The sequence below is a fragment of the Engraulis encrasicolus genome, chromosome 23, assembly GCF_034702125.1.
Source record: "Engraulis encrasicolus isolate BLACKSEA-1 chromosome 23, IST_EnEncr_1.0, whole genome shotgun sequence".
Classification (NCBI taxonomy): Eukaryota; Metazoa; Chordata; class Actinopteri; order Clupeiformes; family Engraulidae; genus Engraulis; species Engraulis encrasicolus.
The window spans coordinates 35,352,704-35,377,703 of record NC_085879.1 but is presented as its reverse complement, the minus strand read 5'-3'; the positions used below and the strand labels follow the sequence as shown (position 1 = coordinate 35,377,703).

At 46.2% G+C, this 25,000-nt stretch overlaps 1 protein-coding gene across 1 annotated transcript in view; it reads right to left on the bottom strand.

Moving 5' to 3' along the window:
- nlgn3a (neuroligin 3a) overlaps positions 1 to 25,000 on the bottom strand; it is a 237,021-nt gene that overhangs the window by 168,790 nt on the left and 43,231 nt on the right. The window contains exon 4 of the mRNA XM_063190692.1: positions 23,723 to 23,872. Coding sequence (XP_063046762.1) covers positions 23,723 to 23,872 — 150 coding nt within the window. The remainder of the gene's footprint in view (positions 1 to 23,722; positions 23,873 to 25,000) is intronic.

Sequence of the window (25,000 nt, the reverse complement as noted above, 5' to 3'; positions counted from 1 at the left end):
CTTCACTGCACTCAAACAAGGTACACAGTACAGAGGGTGAATAATGGAACACAGCATATGATAAAGATGTAAGAATGAAGAGGGGAGGGGGGGGGGGGGGTGTAGTGGGGGGAGGAAGAGGGGATCATAGTGGGGGGAGGAAGAGGATGAAGATGGGAGAGAGAGAGAGGAGGTGGTGGTGGTGGTGGTGGGGGGGGGGGGGGGGAATAATGCCACTAGGGACTGTCTGAGAAGCCTTGATTTGATTTTTCCCCCCTCTCTTTCCTCATCTCCAATTTTTTTGATCATGAATTGAGCATCTGTGTTTAAGACAGAAAAAGAAAAAAAAAAAAACGTCTCTTGTGTGAGTACCTTTTTTCACATGAGCTTCTTATCTTCGACTTACAGAGCTTTAGCCATCTTATTACGCTTCCCAAACAGCTGGCCCTTCCACGCAGCGACCAGCATGTCTCAGAGCCTTTTAAATGTCATTTAAGAATGAATTAAACATGGCGGCGTGTTCCTTTTGGTTCGTTTCCTTCAAGGAAACGTCAGAGGGAGGCTTGTCCGAAACGGAGACTGCACAGTACAGTACTGGTACTAACCAATCTCTCTTTTATCTCCTTAAGAATCTGCACTGGCATAAAACGACAAAAAAGGGAAAGATAAAGAAGAGAGCGAATGAAGCAAGAAAAACGAAAGGGGGAAATGGAAAGAAGACAGCGTAAAAAAAGAAAGGAAAGAAGTGATTTCCCCTCTCTTGTCATGTCTCAATTCAGCAGCGAGTGCTGGTACAGTGACATATATCTTCTTTGACATTGTTGTGATGGAGGAGCGGAATAATCTATAGAGTCTAAATGACAGGTGCGCAGTGCAGCGAGGGTTAATGGAGAAGGTCATTACGGCAGCATGTGGCCGAGGAGGAGGAGAGGACAAGTAGCAGGCGGTCACGGATCACATGGCACCACGCCAACACCAACACCCAACCCTACACCCAATACCGCCCCGCCCCGCCCGTCCTGCACAAACCCAGGGGTGCTGATAGCTTTGGCTGGGCCCAGGACAAAGTCATCTGAAAGGGCTCCCCTCCTCTAAATGCATACGATGTAATGAGGACATCATTCTGGGCCACCTATCTCTTTGAGACCCGGGGCAACTGACCCCTTTGTCCCCCTTCCCGGTTGGCTTCCCTGCACAAACCAATGCATTTGCATTTTAGGGGGTGGGATGTGATGAGATGGGATGGGAGGGGGTTGTTATTGCTGATGGAGGAGGTGATGAGTGGGGGTGGGGGGGCATGTTTGTTGTACCTGGATGCGTTTCATGGCTTGGGTGGGAAACACACAATTAAGGGTTTATTGTATTGCTCAGTGGAAGATGGGAGATAGAAAAAGAAAAAAAAAGAAAAAAAACAAAAAAAACAAAAAAAAACCAGGAGAAATGAAGTCTCGAATTCGCCCCCAAGACGAGCGAAGGAAGGAGAGGCGTGAAGTGAGTCTTGTCGCTGGTGTTACTCTGGCTATTACCTGAGCAATCGGGTAGGAATTGCTTTGAGGAGGTGGAAGCCACTTCCGTGCAAGTGGCGCATGGTTGTATTGAAATGAGAATAATAGCCGGCTTTTCCCACAGGAAATGCAGCACAGCACACCACGCCACACTCCCGCTCCTCCTCCGGAGAGAGAGAGAGAGAGAGAGAGAGAGAGAGAGAGAGAGAGCGAGAGAGAGAGAGAATGTCACGGAGTACCTGCAGCGAAATCTGGTCAAACAAAAGCGTTTTTTTAGCCGTCGTCTATCGTCGCCGGTATCGTCGGTATTATTCATGAGGAAAACAGCGGTCGACGGTAACAGCGGGCTCGACCCAATCCTCAGGTGATATTTACAAATTTTCCCAGCACCCTCGATGAGCAGGGGGAAAGCCAACAAAGCCTAGGGTGAGGCAGCTCAAGTTGTTTGTTGGTTTTTGTCTACAAATGACTGTTCCACGCGGGGGGGCTTGAAGGTTGCAGAGAGAGAGAGACAGAAAGAGGGAGAGAGAGAAACAGAAAGAGGGAGGGGGAGGGAGAAAGAGAGCGAGAAAAGGATGGAGATGGAGAGAGAGAGAGAGAGAAATACAGAGACAGAAAGAGGTAGGGAGAGAGAGAGGGAGAGAGAGAAAGAGAGAGAGAAAAGGATGGAGATGGAGAGAGAGAGAGATACAGAGACACAAAGAGAGAGAGAGAGAGAGAGAGAGAGAGGGAGAGAGAACGCTAAAGGAAGAAAAAGAAAGAGAGGCCGACAGAGAGACACAGAAAGGAAGGAGGAAAGGGAGGGAGAAGGGTGTTCCTCCAGCACAGAAGATGGATGACTCTCGCTAATTCACTCAAGAATAAAACATTGGCACGTCGGCGAGGGTTTTGCAAGTGCAGTGCCTCAGCCTCAGCCTCTCGGTAATCCACCGTGCCACACTTCTTGTCATGCTCGCATGTGGTCTCCACAACAGTGTCAGCACATCGGCAGCTGCCCGCTGTTTCCACCACAAACAGGTCTATAGGAAGAGCTCTTTTCCAAAACGCTATAAAAGCCAGGTGAATGTGATGTTCATGCATTACTTTCATAAAATTTTAACATTTTAAAATTTCTAGGTATCATCGGCCAATTGGATGTTGGGTTTTGCTATTGGATCTTTCCTTATTAAATTCAACCAGCAACACTATGATAATGTCTGAACAGCAATACCACAAACATATCTTTTGTTTTTACATAATTTGGAAAATGGAGGTGTCGCATTTTGGAAAGGAGCTCTTCATATCCAAGATGGTGTGCATCAGGTGCTGAAGCAGCAGGTTATTGAAGGATGAAGTAGGGAGTACCACTTGTGGCCCCCAACCAACGTGTGTGTGTGTGTGTGTGTGTGTGTGTGTGTGTGTGTGTGTGTGTGTGTGTGTGTGTGTGTGTGTGTGTGTGTGTGTGTGTGTGTGTGTGTGTGTCCTTGCAGAGGAGGGGAGGGACTGATTGAGAGAGAGAGAGGGAGAGAGAGAGAGAGAGAAAGATAGAGACGGAAAGAGATAGACAGATAGAGAGAGAGAGAGAGACAGGTAGAGAGAGAGAGAAAGAGAGAGACAGACAGATAGAGAGAGAGAGACAGAGACAGAGACAGAGACAGAGACAGAGAGAGAAAGAAATGAGAGAAAGAGTGGGCTAGAGAGCTAGAGAGAGAGATGGGGTTTGCTCATGCTTTCCACTATTCTCAAGCCCTTGGCATGATATGCACGTGACGCAGTTTGAGTCGCATTTGGTAAAGGAGCTCAACATGATCCAAGCGGAGTGTGCATCAGGTGTTGAAACAGCAGGGTGTATTAGCAGTAGTATGAAGTAGTCATGAGAGTCTCACTGGTGGCTCCCTTAATGAGCTAATTTCAATTGTCACCGAGCGAGCCTCGGCTGCTTTTAATTCTAATAAATAACTAATGTGTCGCCTTCATAAATTCTACATCACAGGTCAGGGCGGGAGGAGCCTCGGGAGACATGCCCTCAGCTACCCCTCGACACTCTGATGGAGAGAAGCGGGTACAGAGGTCGCGCTCACCTCTCTGTCTCAGTCTTGCTCACGGTGCATGAGTGTGCGTGCACTGGCGTGTGCGTGTGTGTGTGTGTGCGCACGTGTGAGTGTGTGTGTGTGTGTGTGTGTGTGTGTGTGTGTGTGTGTGTGTGTGTGTGTGTGTGTGTGTGTGTGTGTGTGTGTGTGTGTGTGTGTGTGTGTGTGTGTGCGTCTGTATGTTCGTGTGTGTGAGTGCACCGTTGTGTGTATGTGTGAGTAAGTGCACCAGTGTGTGCGTGTCCTAGCAGAGAAGAGGCGAGACTGATAGTGTGAGAGACAGAGAGCGAAAGAGAAAGAGAAAGAGAGAGAATAAAAAATGAAAGAAAGAGTGAGCTAGAGAGTGATGGAAATTGTTCATGCTCTCCACCTTTGTGCTATTATCATGCCCTTACTGTATGGGAACAGTGATTCCATCCATCCAGTGTCACGGCTGCATGTTTCAAACGGTGCCAGGGTGATTCATCATTGCTTTGATATTATCTTCTTACGTCTTTCTGCTGACATCTACGCAGAGTTGTATAAAGTAGAAGTAGAAGTACTCTTACGAATGTCATTTCAACACTAGAAGTATGGAATAACATACTTTCAACTTTGCAATACCATACTACCATTTTTGTAATTATACATCTGTAAGAGTACATCTTATTCTACGTTATACAGCACTGCATCTACACACAGCAAACTCGGCATTGTTACTGCAAACATTAACACTTACAGCAAAATGTACAGTGTTATTTAACATTTTGGAATATGGATAGCAAGATTGTCTGCTTATTCTAACACACACACAGGGCCGCTGACAACTTTTGCTAGGCCCGGGACAAAAGTAATCTGAAAGCCCCCCCTGGCCAATACATACATACATACAACGTAATGGGGACCCAATTCTGGGCCCCTCTCTTCCTGTGCCCGGGACAACAGAACCCTTTGTCCTCCCCCCCACCGTCAGCTTCCCTGCTAACACAGACTGCCTGCCTGGCCTTGAGCTGAGCAGGGGTGCATTTCTCAAACGCGTAGTTGCAAACTACGGTAGCTACTTTGTAAGTTGCAATGCAATGTCCCATTGGCAACTACCCAAGTTGCTAACTGGCTACCAACTACGCCTTCGAGAAATGCACCCCAGAGCAGAAGCGGAGCCCAGGCTGCTCTCCTCTCACTCATGCCATTTGAATAATTACACCACCTCCTCAGTGCACTCCTTTGTTTCAAGTCGCTCTCTCCCTCGCTCTCCATCCATCACCTCAATCCATCTCTCTTTCTCTCTCTCTCTTTCTCTGTCTCTCTCTCTCTCTCTCTCTCCCTCTCTTCAACTCTTCCTCTCGTAGTCTCTCTCTGCTTCTGTGTCACTCTATCTATCTCTCTCCTTACCCCACACTCTCTTCCTCTCTTGTCATACGGCCATGATGAAACGAGTGGATCTCTCTCACACCTACCTAACTACCACACTTACGGCCCCCGTTGTAACCTAACCTTCTCTCTCTCGCTCTCTCTCTCTCTCTCTCTCTCTCTCTCTCTCTCTCTCTCTCTCTCTCTCTCTCTCTCTCTCTCTCTCTCTCTCTCTCTCTCTCTCTCTCTCTCTCTCTCCCCCAGATATCCAGCCACACCATAAATCACAGTGTTAATTCAACACTTGGTGTTACTGTCAAAGTGTTAACTTAATAACACTGAAAAATGTGTCCTGTGTTCTCACCCAATGAAACGAACAGGGAGGGACAAAGGGTTCAGTTGTCCTGGGCCCAGGAAAAGTGTGTGTGTGGGGGGGGGGGGGGGCTGATAGAATTGGTTCCTCATTACATTGGTGGGGGGGGGGCTTTCAAATGGCTTTGTCCTGGGCCCGGGCAAAGCTGTCAGTGGCTCTGTTCCCGCCGACACCTTCCCTCCCTCCCTCCCTCCCCTACTGCATCTGAGCATCGGAGATGGAGCTAAGGTGCCTCGCGATGCCTCCCACTCGCGGCCAGCGGGGCCGGCGACCTTGCCATCCTCTGCCACCCGCGTGATGCCCTCCTGAGCATGATTAATCTCTTGACAACACAAGAGTGGCGAGAGGTGAGCTGGCTGTTGATGCCAACAGAATTCTCCTCTCTTCTCCTCTCCTCTCCTCTCTTCTCGTCCGCCAGATCGTTTTTTTTTCTTTTTCTTTTTCGACCCACCCAAACACACCTGATGATGATGATCAAAGTGCCTTCTCTTCTCTGCTCTTCTCTCTCGTCTCATCACAGCCTCCCTCCCACACCAAAAGAGAGAGAGGGAGAGAGAGAGAGAGAGAGAGGGAGGGCAAAGGAGAGGTAGAGGGAGGTAGAGAGGGAGAGAGGGAAGGCGAGAGAGAGGGAGAGGGGTTGGAGGAGGGGTGGGGGTAAGAACGGTTGGTGGAGAGGGGAAAATAGTGGTTTGGCTCTGACTGGTGGTACTGTTAAAGTAGCTGCTTTTCAAAGCCAAAATCATCTAACATTTTACACTGGACTGCATCTCCAGGAGGACTGCTGCTGCAGTTTTGTTCGATATGGGCTTTGTCTGCCCGATTCTGCCTACCTGATTTTTGCCCCCTGGAAGGCACAACAGAAAACACTTGTGTTTGCCTTGCCTCAACGGCGAAACTAGTCCTCAAGGACAAATATACGAAGGCGTAAAAGAAAAAAAAAGAACCCTCACGCTGCAGGGTGGTTTTGAAAGAGTAGTTTTACTCACCGTGAAATGCAACTTTGAATAAACACAAATATAAATAATAACAATAGCTGCCATGAACCACCAGAGATCTCTAAAACTATAAACAAGAAGTTCTACTGGGCTCAAGGAACAGCACTGTTTTTTTATTTCATAAAGGACCTTCAAAAATACAAATAACCGCCGCAGGGCATGAAATAACTTAGTGGGTAGGAGAGGAATGGGGCTGGGTGGTCCCAACTTAAGCGCAAAGAGAATAATTCACACCGTGCTCAACAAATGTGCAATTATTTCAACGATTTTACGTTTCATTTGCTTTTGGATCCTGTGTCAAAACCAAGAAATCTATAGTGTTTGTTCTCAGTCCCAAATCTTTTCTGCTGCATTGTGTTCTTTATTTTTGTTTTGGGTCCATAAATCGCTGTGTGTATTTCTGCAGTATTTCTCATGTCGCGGACATCTTTGGTATGGTGGTTCCTCTCTTTCTATTTTCCCCCCTTGTTCACTGTGATGGTTATTACTTTTGTCTCTTGTTTTATGTGCTTCCTTTTCAATCTGGGTGTTTTTTTTCTTCTTCTTTTTGCCTCCCTTTGTTCTTCTGGGTGCCCAGACTTTGTAGTGAATTCATCACAATATGGTTGCGGAGTAGGAAAAAAAATAACGCAAAAAAATATATAAAAGTCCTTGCATCTGCGGCACTCAAAGAAATGTGGTTGGCTTCTCCAAAGCATGTTAATGGAATAACTCCTCTCATCTTCTCCCTCCTTTGAAACTTAAAAAAGACTGTGTTCATGTTTGACTACAGTAATTGCTGTACTGTACAGCACGCTGCACTGCTCATGCGCAACGCTGCAATATTAAAAACCTCCACTGTACCAAAGGACCGTAAAGACAAGTACTGTGTGCGACTGTGGGGAGTTTTTGCGCAGTAACATTTTCAACTGCTGAAGCAGGTGTTTAGCACAGTACACTGTATAATGCATCCCGTCTCTGGGCCTAGTCAATGTAATAGGACTCACCTATGAGGAGAGGTGTTATGCCAATGATGATACAACACATAGGGCAAATTGCGGAATACTTGACATTTCGAGAACAATCACACCCCACCGTTTGCTCCCGCTCTATGGCAATTAATAGTATTGCATGAGGTGCAATTACGCTATTCTTCTGTGGGTCTTTGCATTTTAAGTTGTTCCACAGCTGCTTGGAAGATTACAAATTGACGAAATTAAACCTTTCGAAAGCAAAAAAAAGAAATAAAATGTTATGAAATAAACAAACCTCTATTCTCTGTTGGTTCTCAGGCTCCAGTCTAGACAACCAGTTGGCAATAAAACACCAACAAACAAAAACATCTAACAAGGATAGAAGACGCAGGAAACCAAAGACTCCCTTGTTGTTTTTTATCGGGGGGTATATTGGATCACTTTCAACAGCCACCTTGAGTTAAGCATGTGGCTTTACATGCTGGGTCTCTGAAGTCCTTGACCCAAATCAAAGACGATTGTCAGGTGCAGCCTTTGATGTTTTTTGTTGTTGTTGTTGTTGTTGTTGTGTGTGTGATTTTTTTCTCTTTTGTAAAACATGCTCACAGCCGCGTGCTTCAAAAACCAGCCGAGGCAATCATTGTTTTCATCTCTCCACAGCCAGGAGTGCCATAAATCTTCATCTTTATCTTTCCCTCAGCATCATTTCTGGGGTATTAAGAATATTTTGGGGCTCATGATTTATAACACAATCCCAGCACAGTTGTGTGTGTGTGTGTGTGTGTGCCGACTGGAGTCTGATAATGTATTATAAACTATTTAACATAATAAATGAACGTTTACAAATAACATTGTGGCGCAGTCAGTAGCAGTCGCCTCCTGGGTGCCATGCCGCTCGGCTTTAACCGTTGCTTGGCGCTAACTGTTGCCGCGGGGCTCGTATAGCGGCGATGCTTCATAAGAGCATTATGGATGCAGTCTTGATCAACCGAAAAGATGTTACCGGCTCTGCTCTGCCGATGTGATCACAGATAAGTTTGTTGTTTTTAAAAATAGGCCACTATTGTCGTCGACGCCTTTAACCATATTCAGCCCCCACTATCTCAGTTTACTTGATGTAACATTCATTGTGCTAAACATTATCCGCTTTTTTTTGTTGCTGCTTTTACTGCTCAACCCATTTCATTATTTACAGTGTGTGATGTCTATCTGAACAGCGAGTGACTGATAGCCTGATGTATAACAACAAAGAAGCCCACTGTTTTATAACATACATTTCAATCATTTCCAGGACAACACCCGGGCTTATTATTATTATTGCCCGTGTTTGCCAGGAGAGGAGAGGCAGATAGCACTGGTGATAATGGGAGGGCTTTTACATCGTCAGCCCTCTTTAAAAGCATGTAAACAGCATGTTCTGCACTGTGCTGTGCTTGTGGTCCATCGCATGTGCAAATCCTGCTGAAAACTGATAAGTCATATAAAGAGATTTATTGGCTTTATAGCTGTCCAACACAACACAGCAATTCATCACTTTGCATGGCAACGAAATGCAACATGCGTGATGAGGCCCCTTTATATTAATTGCACCTGTGTGTGTGTGTGTGTGTGTGTGTGTGTGTGTGTGTGTGTGTGTGCGTGTGTGTGTGTGTGTGTGTGTGTGTGTGTGTGTGTGTGTGCGTGTGTGTGTGTGTGTGTGTGTGTGTGTGTGTGTGTGTGTGTGTGTGTGTGTGTTTGTTAATGTTTGTGTTTCGCATATGGCATGGTGTGCATGGCAACAAAATGCAACATCCATTATGGTTTGCACCTCTTTTGTACCTTTGTGCGTGAGTGTGTGCTTGGGTGCGCGCGTGTGTGTGCGCATATGTGTTTTGTGTATATGTGTGCCCGAGCAAGTCTTTATGTCTTTTCTGAATGTATGGCTTCTATGTGAGTGTATGGCTGCCGGAATGTATGGTGTGCATTGTGTGCGTTGTTCTTGGACTGTGCGTCTTGGATATTACCCCCGCTACTCGAAACTGCATGTTGATTTTGCATCTAAAATCAGATTAAAGCGCCAACGTTGCCCGAGGCCTGCTTGAAGTTCCTCTAGTCAGTGTGACTGATAATAATGACATTTCATCGCCATCGGAGGGCATAATCAGCTATTTAACATGTTCTTAATAACACTCTTCCTTTGATTTTTTTCCTCCCTTGAAGATGACAGACTTTTCTCAAGTCAGCGAACAGGAACCGCTCCCAACATCCCACAACCCACAACCCTTCAAACTCACCAACCCTTCCTCCCTCTCAACAGTAGAAAAATAAGTGCCTGTAGCTCCATACAAATAAAAAAATTAAAAAACATATTTTTTTTAAAAACATATATTCCCCGACCCCCCTCACGAGGCTTATTAGCAAGTTAGCACTTATTAAAAGCTTCAGATTATTGTCCATCACACAGAGCCATCCTTGTGCCAGAATGTTATACACAGTAAATGACTACAGTGTTTAACACCCAGAGAGTATAATTAAACACTCAAAGTGTTGCTTCTACACTCTAAGACAGTGAATCACAGCCAGGGGTACTTGTACTACTATGGGGTATGCGAGCTAGCGCATTGCACGGAGACATGGACAAACCTATGTATGGAGCATAGTCGCATTGAGATAGACTCTATAGAGAGAGAGAGAGATGGTACAGAGCATGATTGAGGGGGTACTCATGTGAAGTGAAGTGAAGTGAAGTGAAGGCCCAACTGGGAAACTCCAACTCCCATTGTCATTGTGACACAGCACTGCACAGCACACAGTGTTCACTGCACACAACGAAATTGCATTTCTGTCTGGCACATGCAAGGGGGCAGCCCCCAATGGCGCCCCAAGGGAGCAGTGCAGCGGGACAGTACCATGCTCAGGGTACCGCAGTCATGGAGGAGGATGGGGGAGAAATACCCCCAGCAACCTGGCATGTCGAGAGTCCAACCGGCAACCTTTGGGATACAAGTCTGACGCCCTAACCGCCTACCAATGACTGCCCATGTTCATGACATGACAGAAATGCTTGGCCGGCCCGGTACGCAAGAGAAAAAAGGTTGGGAAACACGGCTCTTAAAGGGACACTGTCCCATTTTTGGAAATGCGCTTATTTTACACCTCCCCTTGAGTTAAATAGTAGGCTTTTACCTTTCTCCTGTACTTCCAACCGTTTTCTAGTTATGGCAGTGCACATTTTACCTCCAAGCTAACAGTTAACATTGAGTCTTATGAGACCAGTTAGCCACGAGCTGGTCTCATTGAACTCAATGTTAACTGCTAGCATGGAGGTAAAATTTGCACTGCCATACCCAGAGAACGGTTGAAAGTAGAGGAGAACGGTAAAACCCTATTATTTAACTCAAGGGGAGGTGTAAAATAAGCTTATTTCCAAAAATGGGACGGTATCCCTTTAAGTGTTAAATTCACACCGTGTACTGTGTTCTGTGTAATGTGCTGTAGTGTGCTGCGGTGTGTTGCAACATCCAGCATCCAACATCCGACATCTCCGCAAACACTGATAGGGGCTGTGCAAATGCCCGGCAGTGCCATAATGGAAAGCGTCCCCGTCCCCGTCCCCGAAAACGGGGGAACAACAATTTTCCTGGATCTGATTTGTGGTGCGCCGGTGCCGGTGCCGGTTGCTGGTTGCCGGTACCGCTGCTTGTTAATGTTGGCAGACACAAGTCAGGCCACGAGAGAGAGAGAGGGGAGGAGCGGCGCGGCACGTATGAAAGCTATTACTCCAATCCCTCTACCCGTTGACATTAATAGGATGAATAAATGTGTTTGTTCGCGACTTAATTCGCAGGAATTCATCCAAAAGTGCAGATGAATACGGAGTTAATCTTTTTTTTTTCCTATGCCGCCGTCTCCGCCGCCGAGGTGTCCCACATGCATGTGGCAGTCGGCAGTCGGCAGGGCAGACAGGAGGAACGCTGCTCATTTATTTCCTCCTTTTCACAGCACTTTTAGGGAACGAGAACAGGAGCCGAGTGCCAAATCCCAAAAAAACTACCTGCTTTTTCTTTTTTTTTTCTCTAGAGCTCCTCACCTCACAGAGGCTTGAAGCCTTCTAACCTGCTTCAGGCTCTCAAGCACCAGAGAAGCCATCTGAGGGAGTGGAGGGTAGACATCTCCAGGCACTGCAAAACACACAGACACACACACAGACACACAGACACACACACACACACACACACACACACACACACACACACACACACACACACACACACACACACACACACACACACACACACACACACACACACACACACACACACACACACACACACAACCCCCCACCCCCACCCCATCAACCAACACACAACAATGCCCAAGACAGGCAAACACACACACACACACACACCACCACCCACACACACATTATCCTTCAAACACAACTAAACACACACACACACACACTGTACACAAACGCACACAAGACAATAGCTCAACTAGGCCTAAGCCCCAGACCAGTTATCTACAGGGCTGCAGGCTAGAGCAGAGCAGAGCGGAGCAGAGCAAAGGTGCAAAGCAACCAGTTCAGCTGCAGCATCAGCAACAGCAGCGGTTAAGAAAAAGGATGCACAGTGGAAAAAATAGTCCTAATTCAACACTTAGAGAGTACTCTGGAAACCAAATACACTCTAGAAGATGCTAAATCGACTCTCTACGTGTTGAATTAACACAGCATTTTTTTGTTACTGTCTGGAGGCTGGAGGCTGGAGGATGGTGGATGGAGGATGGAGGATTGGAGAGGACGGTGCTGCTGATCCGATCTGGCAAACGCGGCAGAGGCGGAGGGGAGGCGATGGAGATAGCATCCTCCCTCCTCACATCATATCAGTGGAGGGAGATGCCTCGCAGCTCATTTTTATTTATGATTCAGAGATTTCCATGCAAGCGCAGACACACAAACGCACACTCACACAAGCATACACACACGCACGCACGCACACACACACACACACACACACAGAATGATGCAAACATGCACACAATCATATGTGCGCACATATAGGTACACACACACACACACAAACACACACACACACACACACACAATGATGCAAACACACAGAGAAAAACACAGACACACACAGACACACAGACAAGTCAAGTCAAGTCAAGTCAAGTTTATTGTCAATTTCTTTACATGCACTGGTCATACAAAGAATTTGAAATTGCGTTTCTTGCTCTCCCATGCAGACATAGACTAATCTAGGTAAGGACATAGACAGTATAGACATAGACAGTACTCATACATGGACATAGACAGTATGGACGTAGACATTGCTCATACAGACATTTAAAGTGCAAGACTGGACAACAGAAGACTTGTAGAGAACATACATTAAGAGGAGGTATTTTGTTGTTCTTTTTTCTAAAAGTCCTTTATAGCGTTCTGACATAGTAATAGTAGCATTTGAAGAAATAAATAATTAAAAAAAGGTTTTTATTAAATACACCAGCAGCAGTATGTGTGTGTGTGTGTTTGTATGTGTTTTGTGTGCGTGTGTGCGTGTGTGTGTGTGTGTGTGTGTGTGTGTGTGTGTGTGTGTGTGTGTGTTTAGTGCAGGTAGAAAGTGCGGTGTGCGTCTGTGTGTGTGTACCTGTGTATGTGTGTGTGTGTGTGTGTGTGTGTGTGTGTATGTGTGTGAGTATGAGTTGTGTGTCAGTGTGTGTATGTTTGGGTTTAGTGCAGAAAGTGCAGTGTGCTTGTGTGTGTGTGTGTGTGTGTGTGTGTGTGTATGTGTGTGTGTGTGTGTGTGTGTGTGTGTGTGTGTGTGTGTGTGTGTGTGTGTGTGTGTGTGTGTGTGTGTGTGTGTGTGTGTGTGTGTGTGTGTGCATGTGTATGTTTTGAGTTAGTGCAGGTTGAAAGTTCAGTCACAGATGTAGTAGTGCAGGTGGAATGTTCAGTCGCAGATATGGTGGTGGGGATGAGGGGGGGGAGCGTTGTCAGTGGCCTGGCTGGCTAGAGGCTGACAGTGAAGGGAGAGTGGGTTGAGTGTTCAGTATCTTGATTGCTTGATGCATCGTGCTGCTTGCAAGCCTGGTGGTACGGGAACGGAGGCGCCTGTACCTCTTTCCAGAGGGCAGGAGGCTGAACAGTTTGTGTGCAGGGTGGCTTGTGTCTTTGATGATCATCAGTGCTTTTCGGGTGAGGCGTGCGGTGTAAATGTCCTGCAGGGAGGGGAGTGGTACTCCAATGATCTTCTTCGCTGTGTTCACAACACGCTGGAGTGTCTTCCTGTTTTTCTCCGTGCAGCTTCCTCCCCACACTGTGATGCAGCTGGACACGACGCTCTCTATGGTTCCTCTGTAGAATGTTGTCATGATGGAGGGTGTAGCACTTGCCTTCTTTAGTTTGCGCAAGAAGTAGAGACGCTGATGGGCCTTCTTCGCCAGTGATGTAGTGTTGGTGGTCCAAGAGAGGTCGTCGCTGATGTGCACTCCAAGGAACTTGGTGCTGCTCACTCTCTCTCCACAGCATCACCGTCGATGGTCAGTGGTGGCAGTTGTTTTTGGACCCTCTGAAAGTTGACAACAATCTCCTTGGTCTTGTTGACATTCAGCAGGAGGTTGTTGTCTTTGCACCATCTGGCCAGCAGGTCTACTTCTTCTCTGTAGTGGGTCTCATCGCCCTTAGTGATGAGGCCCACCAGTGTTGTATCATCCGCAAACTTCACTAGATGGTTAGTGCTGTGGGTCGTTGTGCAGTCATGTGTCAGCAGCGTGAACAGCAGGGGGCTGAGAACACAACCTTGCGGAGCCCCCGTGCTCAGGGTCAGGGTGCTTGACACAGACACACACACACACACACACACACACACACACACACACACACACACACACACACACACACACACACACACACACACACACACACACACACACACACACACAAACAGGCACAAAAAACACCTTAAGGTCCACCATTTGGTAAGCTTTTATACAGCCTGAAGTGGGGTATGTGCCTGCAATGAAAGAGGATCTTTTTATCCTTAACTACACTATCGACTGAAATTCCGTCTGAATGCCTTCTGGAGACGAGACATGTGCAGAGGCAGCAGCAGCAGCAGCAGCAGCAGCACCAAGCTCACATCACGTTATTACACTGCCCCCGAACTAATGATATCAGCTTCCCATATATGATGGGGGACAGGGAAGTCGACAAGGGGGCACTAAGGTGTCAGTTGACCCAGGCCCAGTGAGAAGGTGGCCCAAGAATGGGGTCCCCATTACATTGTATGCATTCAGTGTGGGGGCCTTTCAGTTTGTTTTACCTGGGCCCGGCTAAAGCTGTCAGCGACCCTGGGGGCCCCAATAACACCTACAATCCCTACCTAACGGGGGTGGGGAGGGGGAGTAGTGTGGTGGGGTGCGTTGGACAGGCCATTCACTTACGGTCGACTGCGTTGTATTACATTTGACAAGCATGGCTGGATAACTCATTTATAAAGGGTGAGAATGAACCAACGAACAAACGAATGAACGCACTACCACCACAACCCACCCACCCACCGCAGCCCGTCACCACAACCCACACACATGGCCACACAACTGCTCGATGTCACCACAGTGCATAGCAACTCAAGCCTGTTGCAACCAGGCAAGCAAACTAGGCAATCGCCTAAGGCCCCCAGACAAAAAGGCGGGGTGGGGGGCCCCTGATCATGACTGGTCATGTACTTGTATTCAAATGATAGCAAAGATAACTTTGTGAGTGTGGGACGGCAGCACTTCCCTAAATTAAACGATCAGTGGAAAAGTGCCATTATTCTGCTATCGAAATCTCTGTTGGGGGGGCCCTAGGGCTCCGCAATAGTTTGAAGAGACGAGAGGGCCTGTTGGCCTAGGTCCTCCAAATACCCTGAAACGGCCCTGGAGACTTCCATCAACTATGCCGGAGAAATACAAAAGAGACACCCAAGCAAGCGGACCACCTTATTCTAGTTGGTGTGCATTGACACTGCCATTATGATTATATTCGATTACGATTCGGGAGATAATGATTCAGTCCGATTCTCTAATGCATTGCAATGCAATGCAATACATTTCTACTGAATGCAAGATCAATTTTTCATCAGGCAATACAAACAGTCAGATACTGAACAACATTTTATTGACTGTTGTGTGTATCAGCACTGCAGTTTTCAATGCTTTGAAGTGCTTTAAAGTTCATTTGCTCTGGAAATGCCCACGGCAATAATTGAAACTTTAAAAAAATATGCCGCATCGATTATGGCATTTGCCGAAATCGGTTATTGAATTGTCCGAGTCTGCATCGCAATGCATTGGCGAATTGATTATTGTTGAGACGACTACCTTACTCAACACTAGAAGAGGTGGTGAGGACCCAAAGTCCCTCTTTGCACAGGGGCCCCCCGAGTGCCTCTTAGTCGAGGTCCCCCCCAAAATACCTTGAAACGTCCCTGCCACAGCACAGCACAGCACAGCACAGCGCAGCACAACTCAGGGGTTAATTTCTCAAAACCAAAGTTGCTTACAACATTAGCTACTTTGTTGTTTTCAATGCATTTACCCATTGGCAACTACCGAAGTTGCTAACAGGCTAACAACTTCTCTTTTGAGAAACTCAGCCCAGCTCCTTTCACTCAACTGCTGTACAGTCACAGCCACACACAGGGCCCATGGGGTGACCAGACGAGGCGAACAAGCAGTCACTCCGCCGCAGTTATGGAGGAAGTCTCACCTTGAAATTTGGCAGGAGAGAGGGGAAAAGAGGGGGGGGGGGTTGCCAGGCGGGCAGTGCAGTGTCGGGTGGTGTAGGGCGGTGACGGGGACGGTGGCAGGCGACAGGCGACAGGCGGCGGGCGACGGGCTGAGGCCCCTTTGTTAATTTTTAATGCGTTTGGAAACAGTAATTAAGTCTTCCCCCATAGGAGCAGGAAATTGACATGCTCTGGAGAGGCAGTGAGTAATTATATTTGTAAAGAGCAGTGATACAAGATACTCCCCTCTGACTGGGACTCATTACACATCATTAAAGAGACATTGCAACCCCCGAGTCGAGTCCGGCTCTCTCCTTGGTTTGACTCCTCGAAGCACGCACGGGCACATCTGTGCACGCACGCACACACACGCGCACGCGGCGCACGCACGCATGCACCACAGGCACACACACACACACACACACACACACACACACACACACACACACATACACACACACACACACACACACACACACACACACACACACACACACACACACACACACACACACACACACACAAACACTCACACACACACACACACACACACACACACACATTCACGCTCAAACGTATACACGCACACAAGCACACACGCCCACATGCCCACACACATGCACACACACACACAAAGGCACACAGCAATCGATGGGGCAGCTAGCAAACGAGATTGGCCTTTCGTAAACAAACTAGGCTCCAAGGGTCTGGGCCCTGACAGCATGACTGTGCGAGCGTGACTGCAGGGTGGGGTAGGTGGACACATGGAGGCCTACTCTGTACTCCCATAGCCTACAGCCAACATAGACCCATTACCTAGACCCAACCTAGACCCATTACAGTAATGAGGATACATATGACAATGCATAATGATGTATTCATTCACACCTCCCATCCACGCTAATATGGCGAATTTGAACACATTTCACGAACACGAGATTGCCTGATACCGAAACGTTGTTTATTAAAGAAAGAACAGCGAAATGGTCAGTGTGCGAGAGTTTCTTTAAGTTGTTGCTGAGTGACCCATGGTGCCATCTCCGACGCACCTGCCAGCTGAGGTGTGCGGAAAAAAAGTCGAAGTTTAATGAATTTGAACACATAAAACGACCGCTGAAGTGGAAAGATCTGAAAAAGCCAGCTTCCTTAATGGTAGAAACTTCTGTAAATAATATAAAAACAACAGTGTGGATGCACATCGTTTAAAGCATGGGATACGTGATATTTATCCGGCTTAATGTGGACAGAGCACTAGACTATACTAGAGACGGTTTAAATGCATTAGAATAGAGATCTTTGACTATACCCTTTCTGGATGGATTCTCCTGTGACTGCACTCTAGAATTGACATCAATGTTCTACCTTGCTGGACTCTCCATCAACTGCATTGTAAAATCTCCAACGAACACTAGAATTCTAGAATCAACACCTAGGTTCTATTCCATTCCGTTAAACGGATTTGAACCATTTTCTAACTGTCAGTTTTCTAACTGTAAACTTTGTACATTTTGTAAACATGTTGAGCCGGACTAGACCACCCGTTATCGGCCAACACATTTAACTGCCTTAAGTTGATCCAATGTGGATGTAGCATGTTTAGGCAACAACTTTCCTGCTTGGAACAGCCAATCAGAAACACCAACTCGATATCAGGGAAGGATATGTTACCGAGTAGGGGTTTCTGATTCGCAATTCCAACCAGGATATCTGTGGGGGTTTTTTTGGCAGCAAAAGCAAGAGTACTTCAGATCTTTTGAACGGTGTAGTGTCCATATAACATACAGTCATTGTGGCTTGGTGGGGACCTGACCGAATCCTCCACCACCACCTCCACCTCCACTTCACTCCACTCTCTACTCCCCCACTCGTGTAATTACACATTCCTACACACCTGGTAATGAATTCTTATTCATCTAAATAGAGACGGCTCGGGATGTTAAAACTTCCCAAATGGGGCCCCAGGAGAGAACGAGAGAGCCAGGTTCCACACTTTTGAAACCATAATTACGGTCCCTCCTTGGAGAAGAAAAGGAAAGAGGGAAAAAGAAGAAAAAAAGAGGAAGAAAAAAGATGCGGAGGGCAAAAATTGCTGCGGCAAAAGGAGAGAAGAGGAAGCGGCCAGGCTGAGAGAGAGAGAGAGAGAGAGAGAGAGAGAGAGAGAGAGAGAGAGAGAGAGAGAGAGAGAGCCAGTGGACTCCTTTAATTGGGCCGAGGACACACTGGTCTTGCAGAGCCACCCTGGTTTCCCTCCACTTTATTTTCCAATTCATTTCCTCTATAACTCAACTAATCTTGCGCACCGTTCCTGGGCTTGTGTTGCGTAACTATGCCCTGCAAATGTTATGCATAAATCTTTCAGATACACCAAGACCTTTGATTTACATGAAAGGCCAATGTAACCGCCATCATTAGGTGTGTGTGTGTGTGTGTGTGTGTGTGTGTGTGTGTGTGCGTGTGCGTGTGCGTGTGCGTGTGTGTGTGCGTGTGCGTGTCACACTATGCTGTCCTTCTCCGTTTTACCTCCGAAATTCCTCAATATTTATCACCAACTTATTTTCCATTGGCTTCTTGGGGGCCTTTGTGTTTTTTAGGTTAAGTGAGAGTGAAATGGTTTGGGTGATTTTTTTTTAAATGCCAGTTGTTATTGCAAATGGTGTGGCGAAAATTTCTCCACAGCCAGCCAGCTAACTCCAACGTTTGTGCAGACTCTTGCATTAGTGTCAAAGGCAATATCAGACATGCATTGTGTGTGTGTGTGTGTGTGTGTGTGTGTGTGTGTGTGTGTGTGTGTGTGTGTGTGTGTGTGTGTGTGTGCATGTGTGTGTGTGTGTGTGCGTGTGTGTGTGTGTGTGCGCGTGCATGCGTGGGTTTTCTGCCTTTGCCGCTATTCTATTCATTATCTTGTCTAATTCTCTCTGCCTCCATTATTCCGCCGTCATCCCTTTAAGCTTGCTAATTAAAAGACCGCTCGTTTTTCCATTAATATTCTTGTGTTTGTTTATTTGCTTATTTATTTATTTGTGTCGACTTGACTTGAAATGGTTTGTTCTACTATGAATTTAAATGACTACATGTGCTTGCTGTTGCTTCTGCCAGCAGTCAAATGGAAGAATGAAATGGAGGTCCTGCTTGAAAAAAATAAAAAATAAATAAATAAATTCGGTTGAAGCGAGCGGAAGAAAAAAAAAAGTTTATAGACTGTTCTTTCCGCTCCACACCCCCAATCACTTATGCTAGGCATACACTTTAAAAGCTAAGCACTTAAAGACGTGACAATATTTAGCTACAGTTTTGTGCGGAAGCGCCGTACTTGGAAAGCCAAAGGTAGCAAAAGTATTCAGGCAGAATACTGATTGAATTAGCTTGAATTTAAAATGCGCTCTTAGCCGTAGAATAATTTAGAAGTAAATGTTAGAATGTCTTGCTTAAATGACAGGCATCAACTGAACCGTCATACAGAATTTGGCCCTGTTTAATCTACTTTAGGCAATAATCCTTTAAGAGCTTTTTGTAATGAACTTGTAAACGCGGGATTACGTCTTTTTGGCGCATCTTATTGCCGTGACAAAAGGTTAATGTATACGATGCATGGTCCAACTGCCACATTGTCTGTGAAACTTGATGCGACAGGCTTTTACGTTAGTGTGTGCTGTACCTTAAGTATCCATGAAGATACAAATAAAAGTCATCTCTTACACACACACACACACACACACACACACACACACACACACACACACACACACACACACACACACACACACACACACACACACACACACACACACACACACACACACACACACACACACACACACACACACACACACACAGGCAGTTTACTGGATTGTATGAATGATGCAGAAAGAAAGTGAATTTCATTTCCTTTCCCTGGGGGACTTTCCATATTTGATGGGACGCATAAAATATACATTAGGTTTGTCTATTTTCAGCTGAATTGAATATCGGTATACATTCATGCATGCATGAGAAAAATGACAATTACCTTTAATACGTTGATTTCTTTATTCTCAGGTTCAGGGCTCAGTGCAATTGGTTTAGCATTTGATTTCATCTATGTAACCTAACCAATCAGGCCCTTAACATACAAAGATTTTCTTAAATATTCCTTCAGGTTGAAGTTTGAAAGCGAAACAAGAACCTATTTATATGTAGGCCTACCTGTCTGCTGTGGCTTAAAATATGACCTCACCCTTGTTACCATGGCATTGGAAAAGCTGGCATTCAGCATGAGGCAATCAGCCCCAACATCTCTCCCTCTCAAACATCTCTTTCCTCTGTCTTTCTGTCTTTCTGTCTTTCTGTCTTTCTGTCTCTCTCTCTCTCTCTCTCTCTCTCTCTCTCTCTCTCTCTCTCTCTCAAACATCTCTTCCCTATCTGTCTCTTTCTCTCTCTCCTTCTCTCGCTCTCAAACATCTCCTTCCCATCTCTTTCTCACTCTCTTTGTTTTTCTCTATATATATCTCCCCCTCTCTCTGTCTACGCCTATCTCCACCTTTCTGTCTGTTTGTGTAGCCTGTGTCTGTCTGTTTCTTTCCATTTCTTCCGTCTCTCTTTCTCTACCTTTCTTTCTCTCTCTTTCTCTCCCTCTCAAACATCACCCCCCCCCTCTCTCTCTCTCTCTTTCTCTCTCTCTCATATACATCTCCTCCCCTTCCCCTATGATGTTCTTTACCTGCATGTCCACCGCTGCGTTCCCTCAGACTAACTATAGCCTCATTAGCTCACGTTCTTTGTTCTTGTGTCGGAGACGGCGGAGGAGCACGTATACAGATAGCTGTCATTCAGCCACGCCGCGCCGCCGTGCCAATTTTCACCTCGCCCATCGCTGGCATTTGGGCTTCTGCAAATCGGTTATGAGACGAGGAGGAAGGAAGTGACTCACGGATGATGCTAATGTGTTGGCTCCGCTAACTGCGAGAACATGTGTGGGATTGGATGAGGCATGGTGGCACTCTGGAAAGCGGGGACAAACACGGCTGTGTGGAGTGGTGTGTGTGTCTCTGTCATTAAACTGTTCGAGTGTGCCATCTAAAACGCCACTGTGATGTGGAGAAAAAAGAACACCTCCATGCAATTGACTGCAAGAAAAATGAAATGGGTAAATAAATGGCCCTTTGACTTGCTAAGATAAAAGATACTACTGTGCACTCCACACATTCTGTGTGTGCAATGTTGTTGTTAAGTATAGACAAGCTTGTATGGCATTTTATGAAACTGCGGCGCACACTCTGTGCATAGTCATGAACAAAAACACATCCATTATCTGTATAGTGTAGCTTGATGGATTTTCTTCACAAGGTAGGCTATGGTGCGGCACTGAATTGTACAGACTTGAATGGCACTACACAGTACTCATGTTCCGACTTCACAAAATTAACAAAGTTATTCAAAACATTAGCAATGATATCCTGAAGGTATTAGTATTTCAGGAAAAAAGAAAAGCATTTCATCATTCATCCAAGAATCAATCCCAAAACACAGCCACCAAAAAACGCCATTAGTTTCACAGCTGTATGGTCAAACAACACCTGGAGTATTTGTTTCCAGCACCATCTGCTTTCGACAGGCCTTGTATTTCTGAAACACACAAAAACCGATACTAGACAAGAAATACACACAACCCTGGCTTGGCTCGGAGAGCATTTTTTACATCTGCAGCAGAACAGCTTAGTTGTCACTTTGCTGTGGGGACTGTGATGTTCGACGACACTACATCATGTCGTCAGTGACAGGCCGCACTGGCAACCATACTCCTCCTGCTACCTCGGGCACCTCAGGACCCTGACACGTATAAAGTGCCTTCAAGACAATGTTCTTTGTCAATTACGACCACATAAATCCAACCCGGCCTGAACCACATCCAAGACAGTTACAGCACTACATTGCTTGTGATTAGCAGCAAAATCGCACTGCTAACAGCAAAAAAGTGTCCATTTACCTAGAATGAACTGATGTCTGTAAATTCTAGCGAGACTTTTAAGATCCTCTCCAAGTTTCACAGCAGGGCCAAACAGAAACACTCTTCTCTAACTGCTACAGCCCCAGTTCCCTGGATAACCAGAATTTTCCTTTTGTCTTTGTGTTCCTCCAACCCCTTACATGCTCTGACATCAAACCCGTACATCTTGCCTCAGACACCAAAGGCCCGTTCTGCGCGAGAAAAACTGAACATTTTACTGCTTTTGCCTTTGGGAGCATTTTGTTTTTTTTGGTCTTGCACTGCAGGCAGGAAGCAGCCATTGATTGTCGGTTCAAAGTTGTGATACCTTCCTCATAAAACTCATAAATATCAAACACTCCCAAACGCTGCACAAGTCACTAAAGTTGTTCATAAAAAGGGACAAAAGGGAAATTACAAGAAATTAACGTTGAGCTGCTCCTGCCGCTGCAGCAGGACATTCAGTTACATTACATTACATTACATTACCCAAACCTTTCTGGCTCTGAGAGCTACCGAGGGCTACAGGGGTCTACCGAGGGCTACCAAGGGCTACCCGAGGGCTACTTTTGTTCAAAATCCTCTACTGATGTCTTGGCATCATTCTCAAATCACACTATTATTGAATGATAATTTGTTTATAGGTTGTAAAGAATAAATAATCTCATATTTAAATCAAGAAAAGCATTAACTGTGACTAAAATCTGGTAGTTGCCACTGTTTATTAACATCCTTGGTGGGCACCTCAGAAGCTCCTGGAGGGCTACCTGGCGCCTGCGGGCACCACGTTGGGGACCCCTGCATTACAGCATACATAATGGGCCTCTTTGCTCGTGACGTCAGACACCTTAGATTCAATGCATTCGAAGCAGGTATAAATTGCATCCAGGGCCGGATTAAGACGGCCAGGTTGCTTTGGGGCCCCACCCGGAAAGCAAATTACGTGATTTTAATTACATAGACAGAGTTATAATTATGAGCTTACGTGTCTAACAACTGTGGAGAGGAGTATTAAATACATGTACTGTATACTCACAACTCCACTCGACACAAGACTTTCACTATTGCATCTTGTCACAATTCTGCATTTAAAAAAAAAAAAAAACTTTTGACCAATCAGGAGTCCCCTGGCAGATGGGGGCCCCTGAGCTGCAGCCATGTGTAGCCTGTGCATTAATCCGGCACTGGTTGCATCCGGCACATGCCCCTGTGTTTTTTATTATTTTTATTTTAAATATATTTTTAGGGGGTTTTATGCCTTTATTTGATAGGACAGTCTGAGATGGTGACAGCAAGCGAGTGGGACAGAGAAACGGGGTGGGATCGGGAAATGACCCCGGCCGGACTCGAACCGGGGTCCCCATGGGTATGCAAGCCCAAATGTGGGGGGCTTAGCACGCTGCGTGGTACATGCCACTGTTTTGTGGGTGTCTGAGACCAGTAATCGTCTATTATCCTGATTATCATCGACTTTCAAATCTCTTCGAGACTTGGTCTGACCAAGAGCATAACAAATAACATTTCCCAAATGGCATGGTTGACCCGCCTCCCTCGGTTTGCTACTGGTTGTTTGCTCCCCGACAAAGTGAGAGGAGTTCCCGATTTTTCCGGAGCTCAGAAACGATATTTGTATTGCTCTTGGCCTGACTAGAAGCAGCGCCGAATGTGTTGCGTCCCTAGGAGGTTGTGGCCTGGCTAGCCGTTTATTCCTGCTTCGCATCAAAATGCAACTTGTTTGACATCACTGCGAAAAAGGGCGACTTACACCAAAGCAAGGAAGGAAGGAAGGAGATCCACTCACCCAATACTCCAACTCTGAAATTGAGCGTGATGACGATGACGTTCCCGTAGCTGGCCAGCACGCTGCCGTCGATCATGTTCCCCGTGCCCTCCATGTAGGAGCCTCCGTGAATGTACACCATGACGGGCTTGGCACCTTGGTCTCGGATGTCTGCAAGAGTGGCCCACCGTTAAACTTTCACTTTCCCTCAGCGCTGTTTACAGCAAGGAGATTAAATCAAGAAAACAAAAAACAAAAAAAGGAAATAAAATAAAGAAAGAAAGGGAGAAAACAAACAAACAAACAAAGAAAAAGACAGACACACACACTCACACACACGCGCACGCACACACACACACAAAAACACGCGCACAGTGCAAGAGCGGTCGGGTTCGACGGGAAAGCCCTCCCCAGATACCAGCTAATGTGCCATCCGTGTTTTTGGATGAGCGCAGTCATTTGTCTTTTATTGCTAACTGTACGCGAAAACAAATAGATGCTAACTGATGAGGCGGTGCACAGGGTCAGGCCCCTAATTGGCCATTTGGGCTTATAGTCAGTGTCAGCTTCTCATTGCCGTTACTGCGACTGCGACTACTGCTGCTGCTGCTGACAGCTGGACTAAAACAACAGCCATTTTGGATGAGAGTTTCTTTTCCAATGATTTGATGATTGAGCTGAGAGTTTGTATGTCCTACTATGACAGTAATGAGTACCAATGAATCTGCATTGTTAAATTCATCTATTCAGATGATGTAAAGATCGAGCTGAGGGTTGGTACAGTATGCCGTAGGTCGACTACGTAATTGTAAGAGATACTGTACTCGTACTACGTAATAGCAATAATAAATATCAATTTTATGTTTGTGGTGAGATAAGTGTGTACTGTCAGGCTTATTTGCAGGAAGGATGAGGAAACTGTTGTCTTGTCTGTATGGCTCTGTTTTTATCTGAAGGTTTATCTTTTTGCAGAGGCTTCAGAGACGCTCTTCACCCATAGCGTTAGCAGTTTAGTCAGATCAACATCTGAGACCAAAAAGGGAACAGGAGCCTGGACGAGATTCCTGGCAGCATTTCTGGCTTGCTAGAATGGAGAGCCGAGAACAGAGTCGAGAGAGACTCTCCCTCACTTCCACTCTCTCTCTCTCTCTCTCTCTCTCTCTCTCTCTCTCTACTTCTTGCTCTCTCTGTCTCTTTCGCTCCTCTATTCCCTTTCATGCTCTCTTTCTGTCTCTTTCTCTACCCCAGTATGGCAGCTGTTTTGCTCAGCCTTGAGAGTAAAGAGAAAGCCACTGGGCT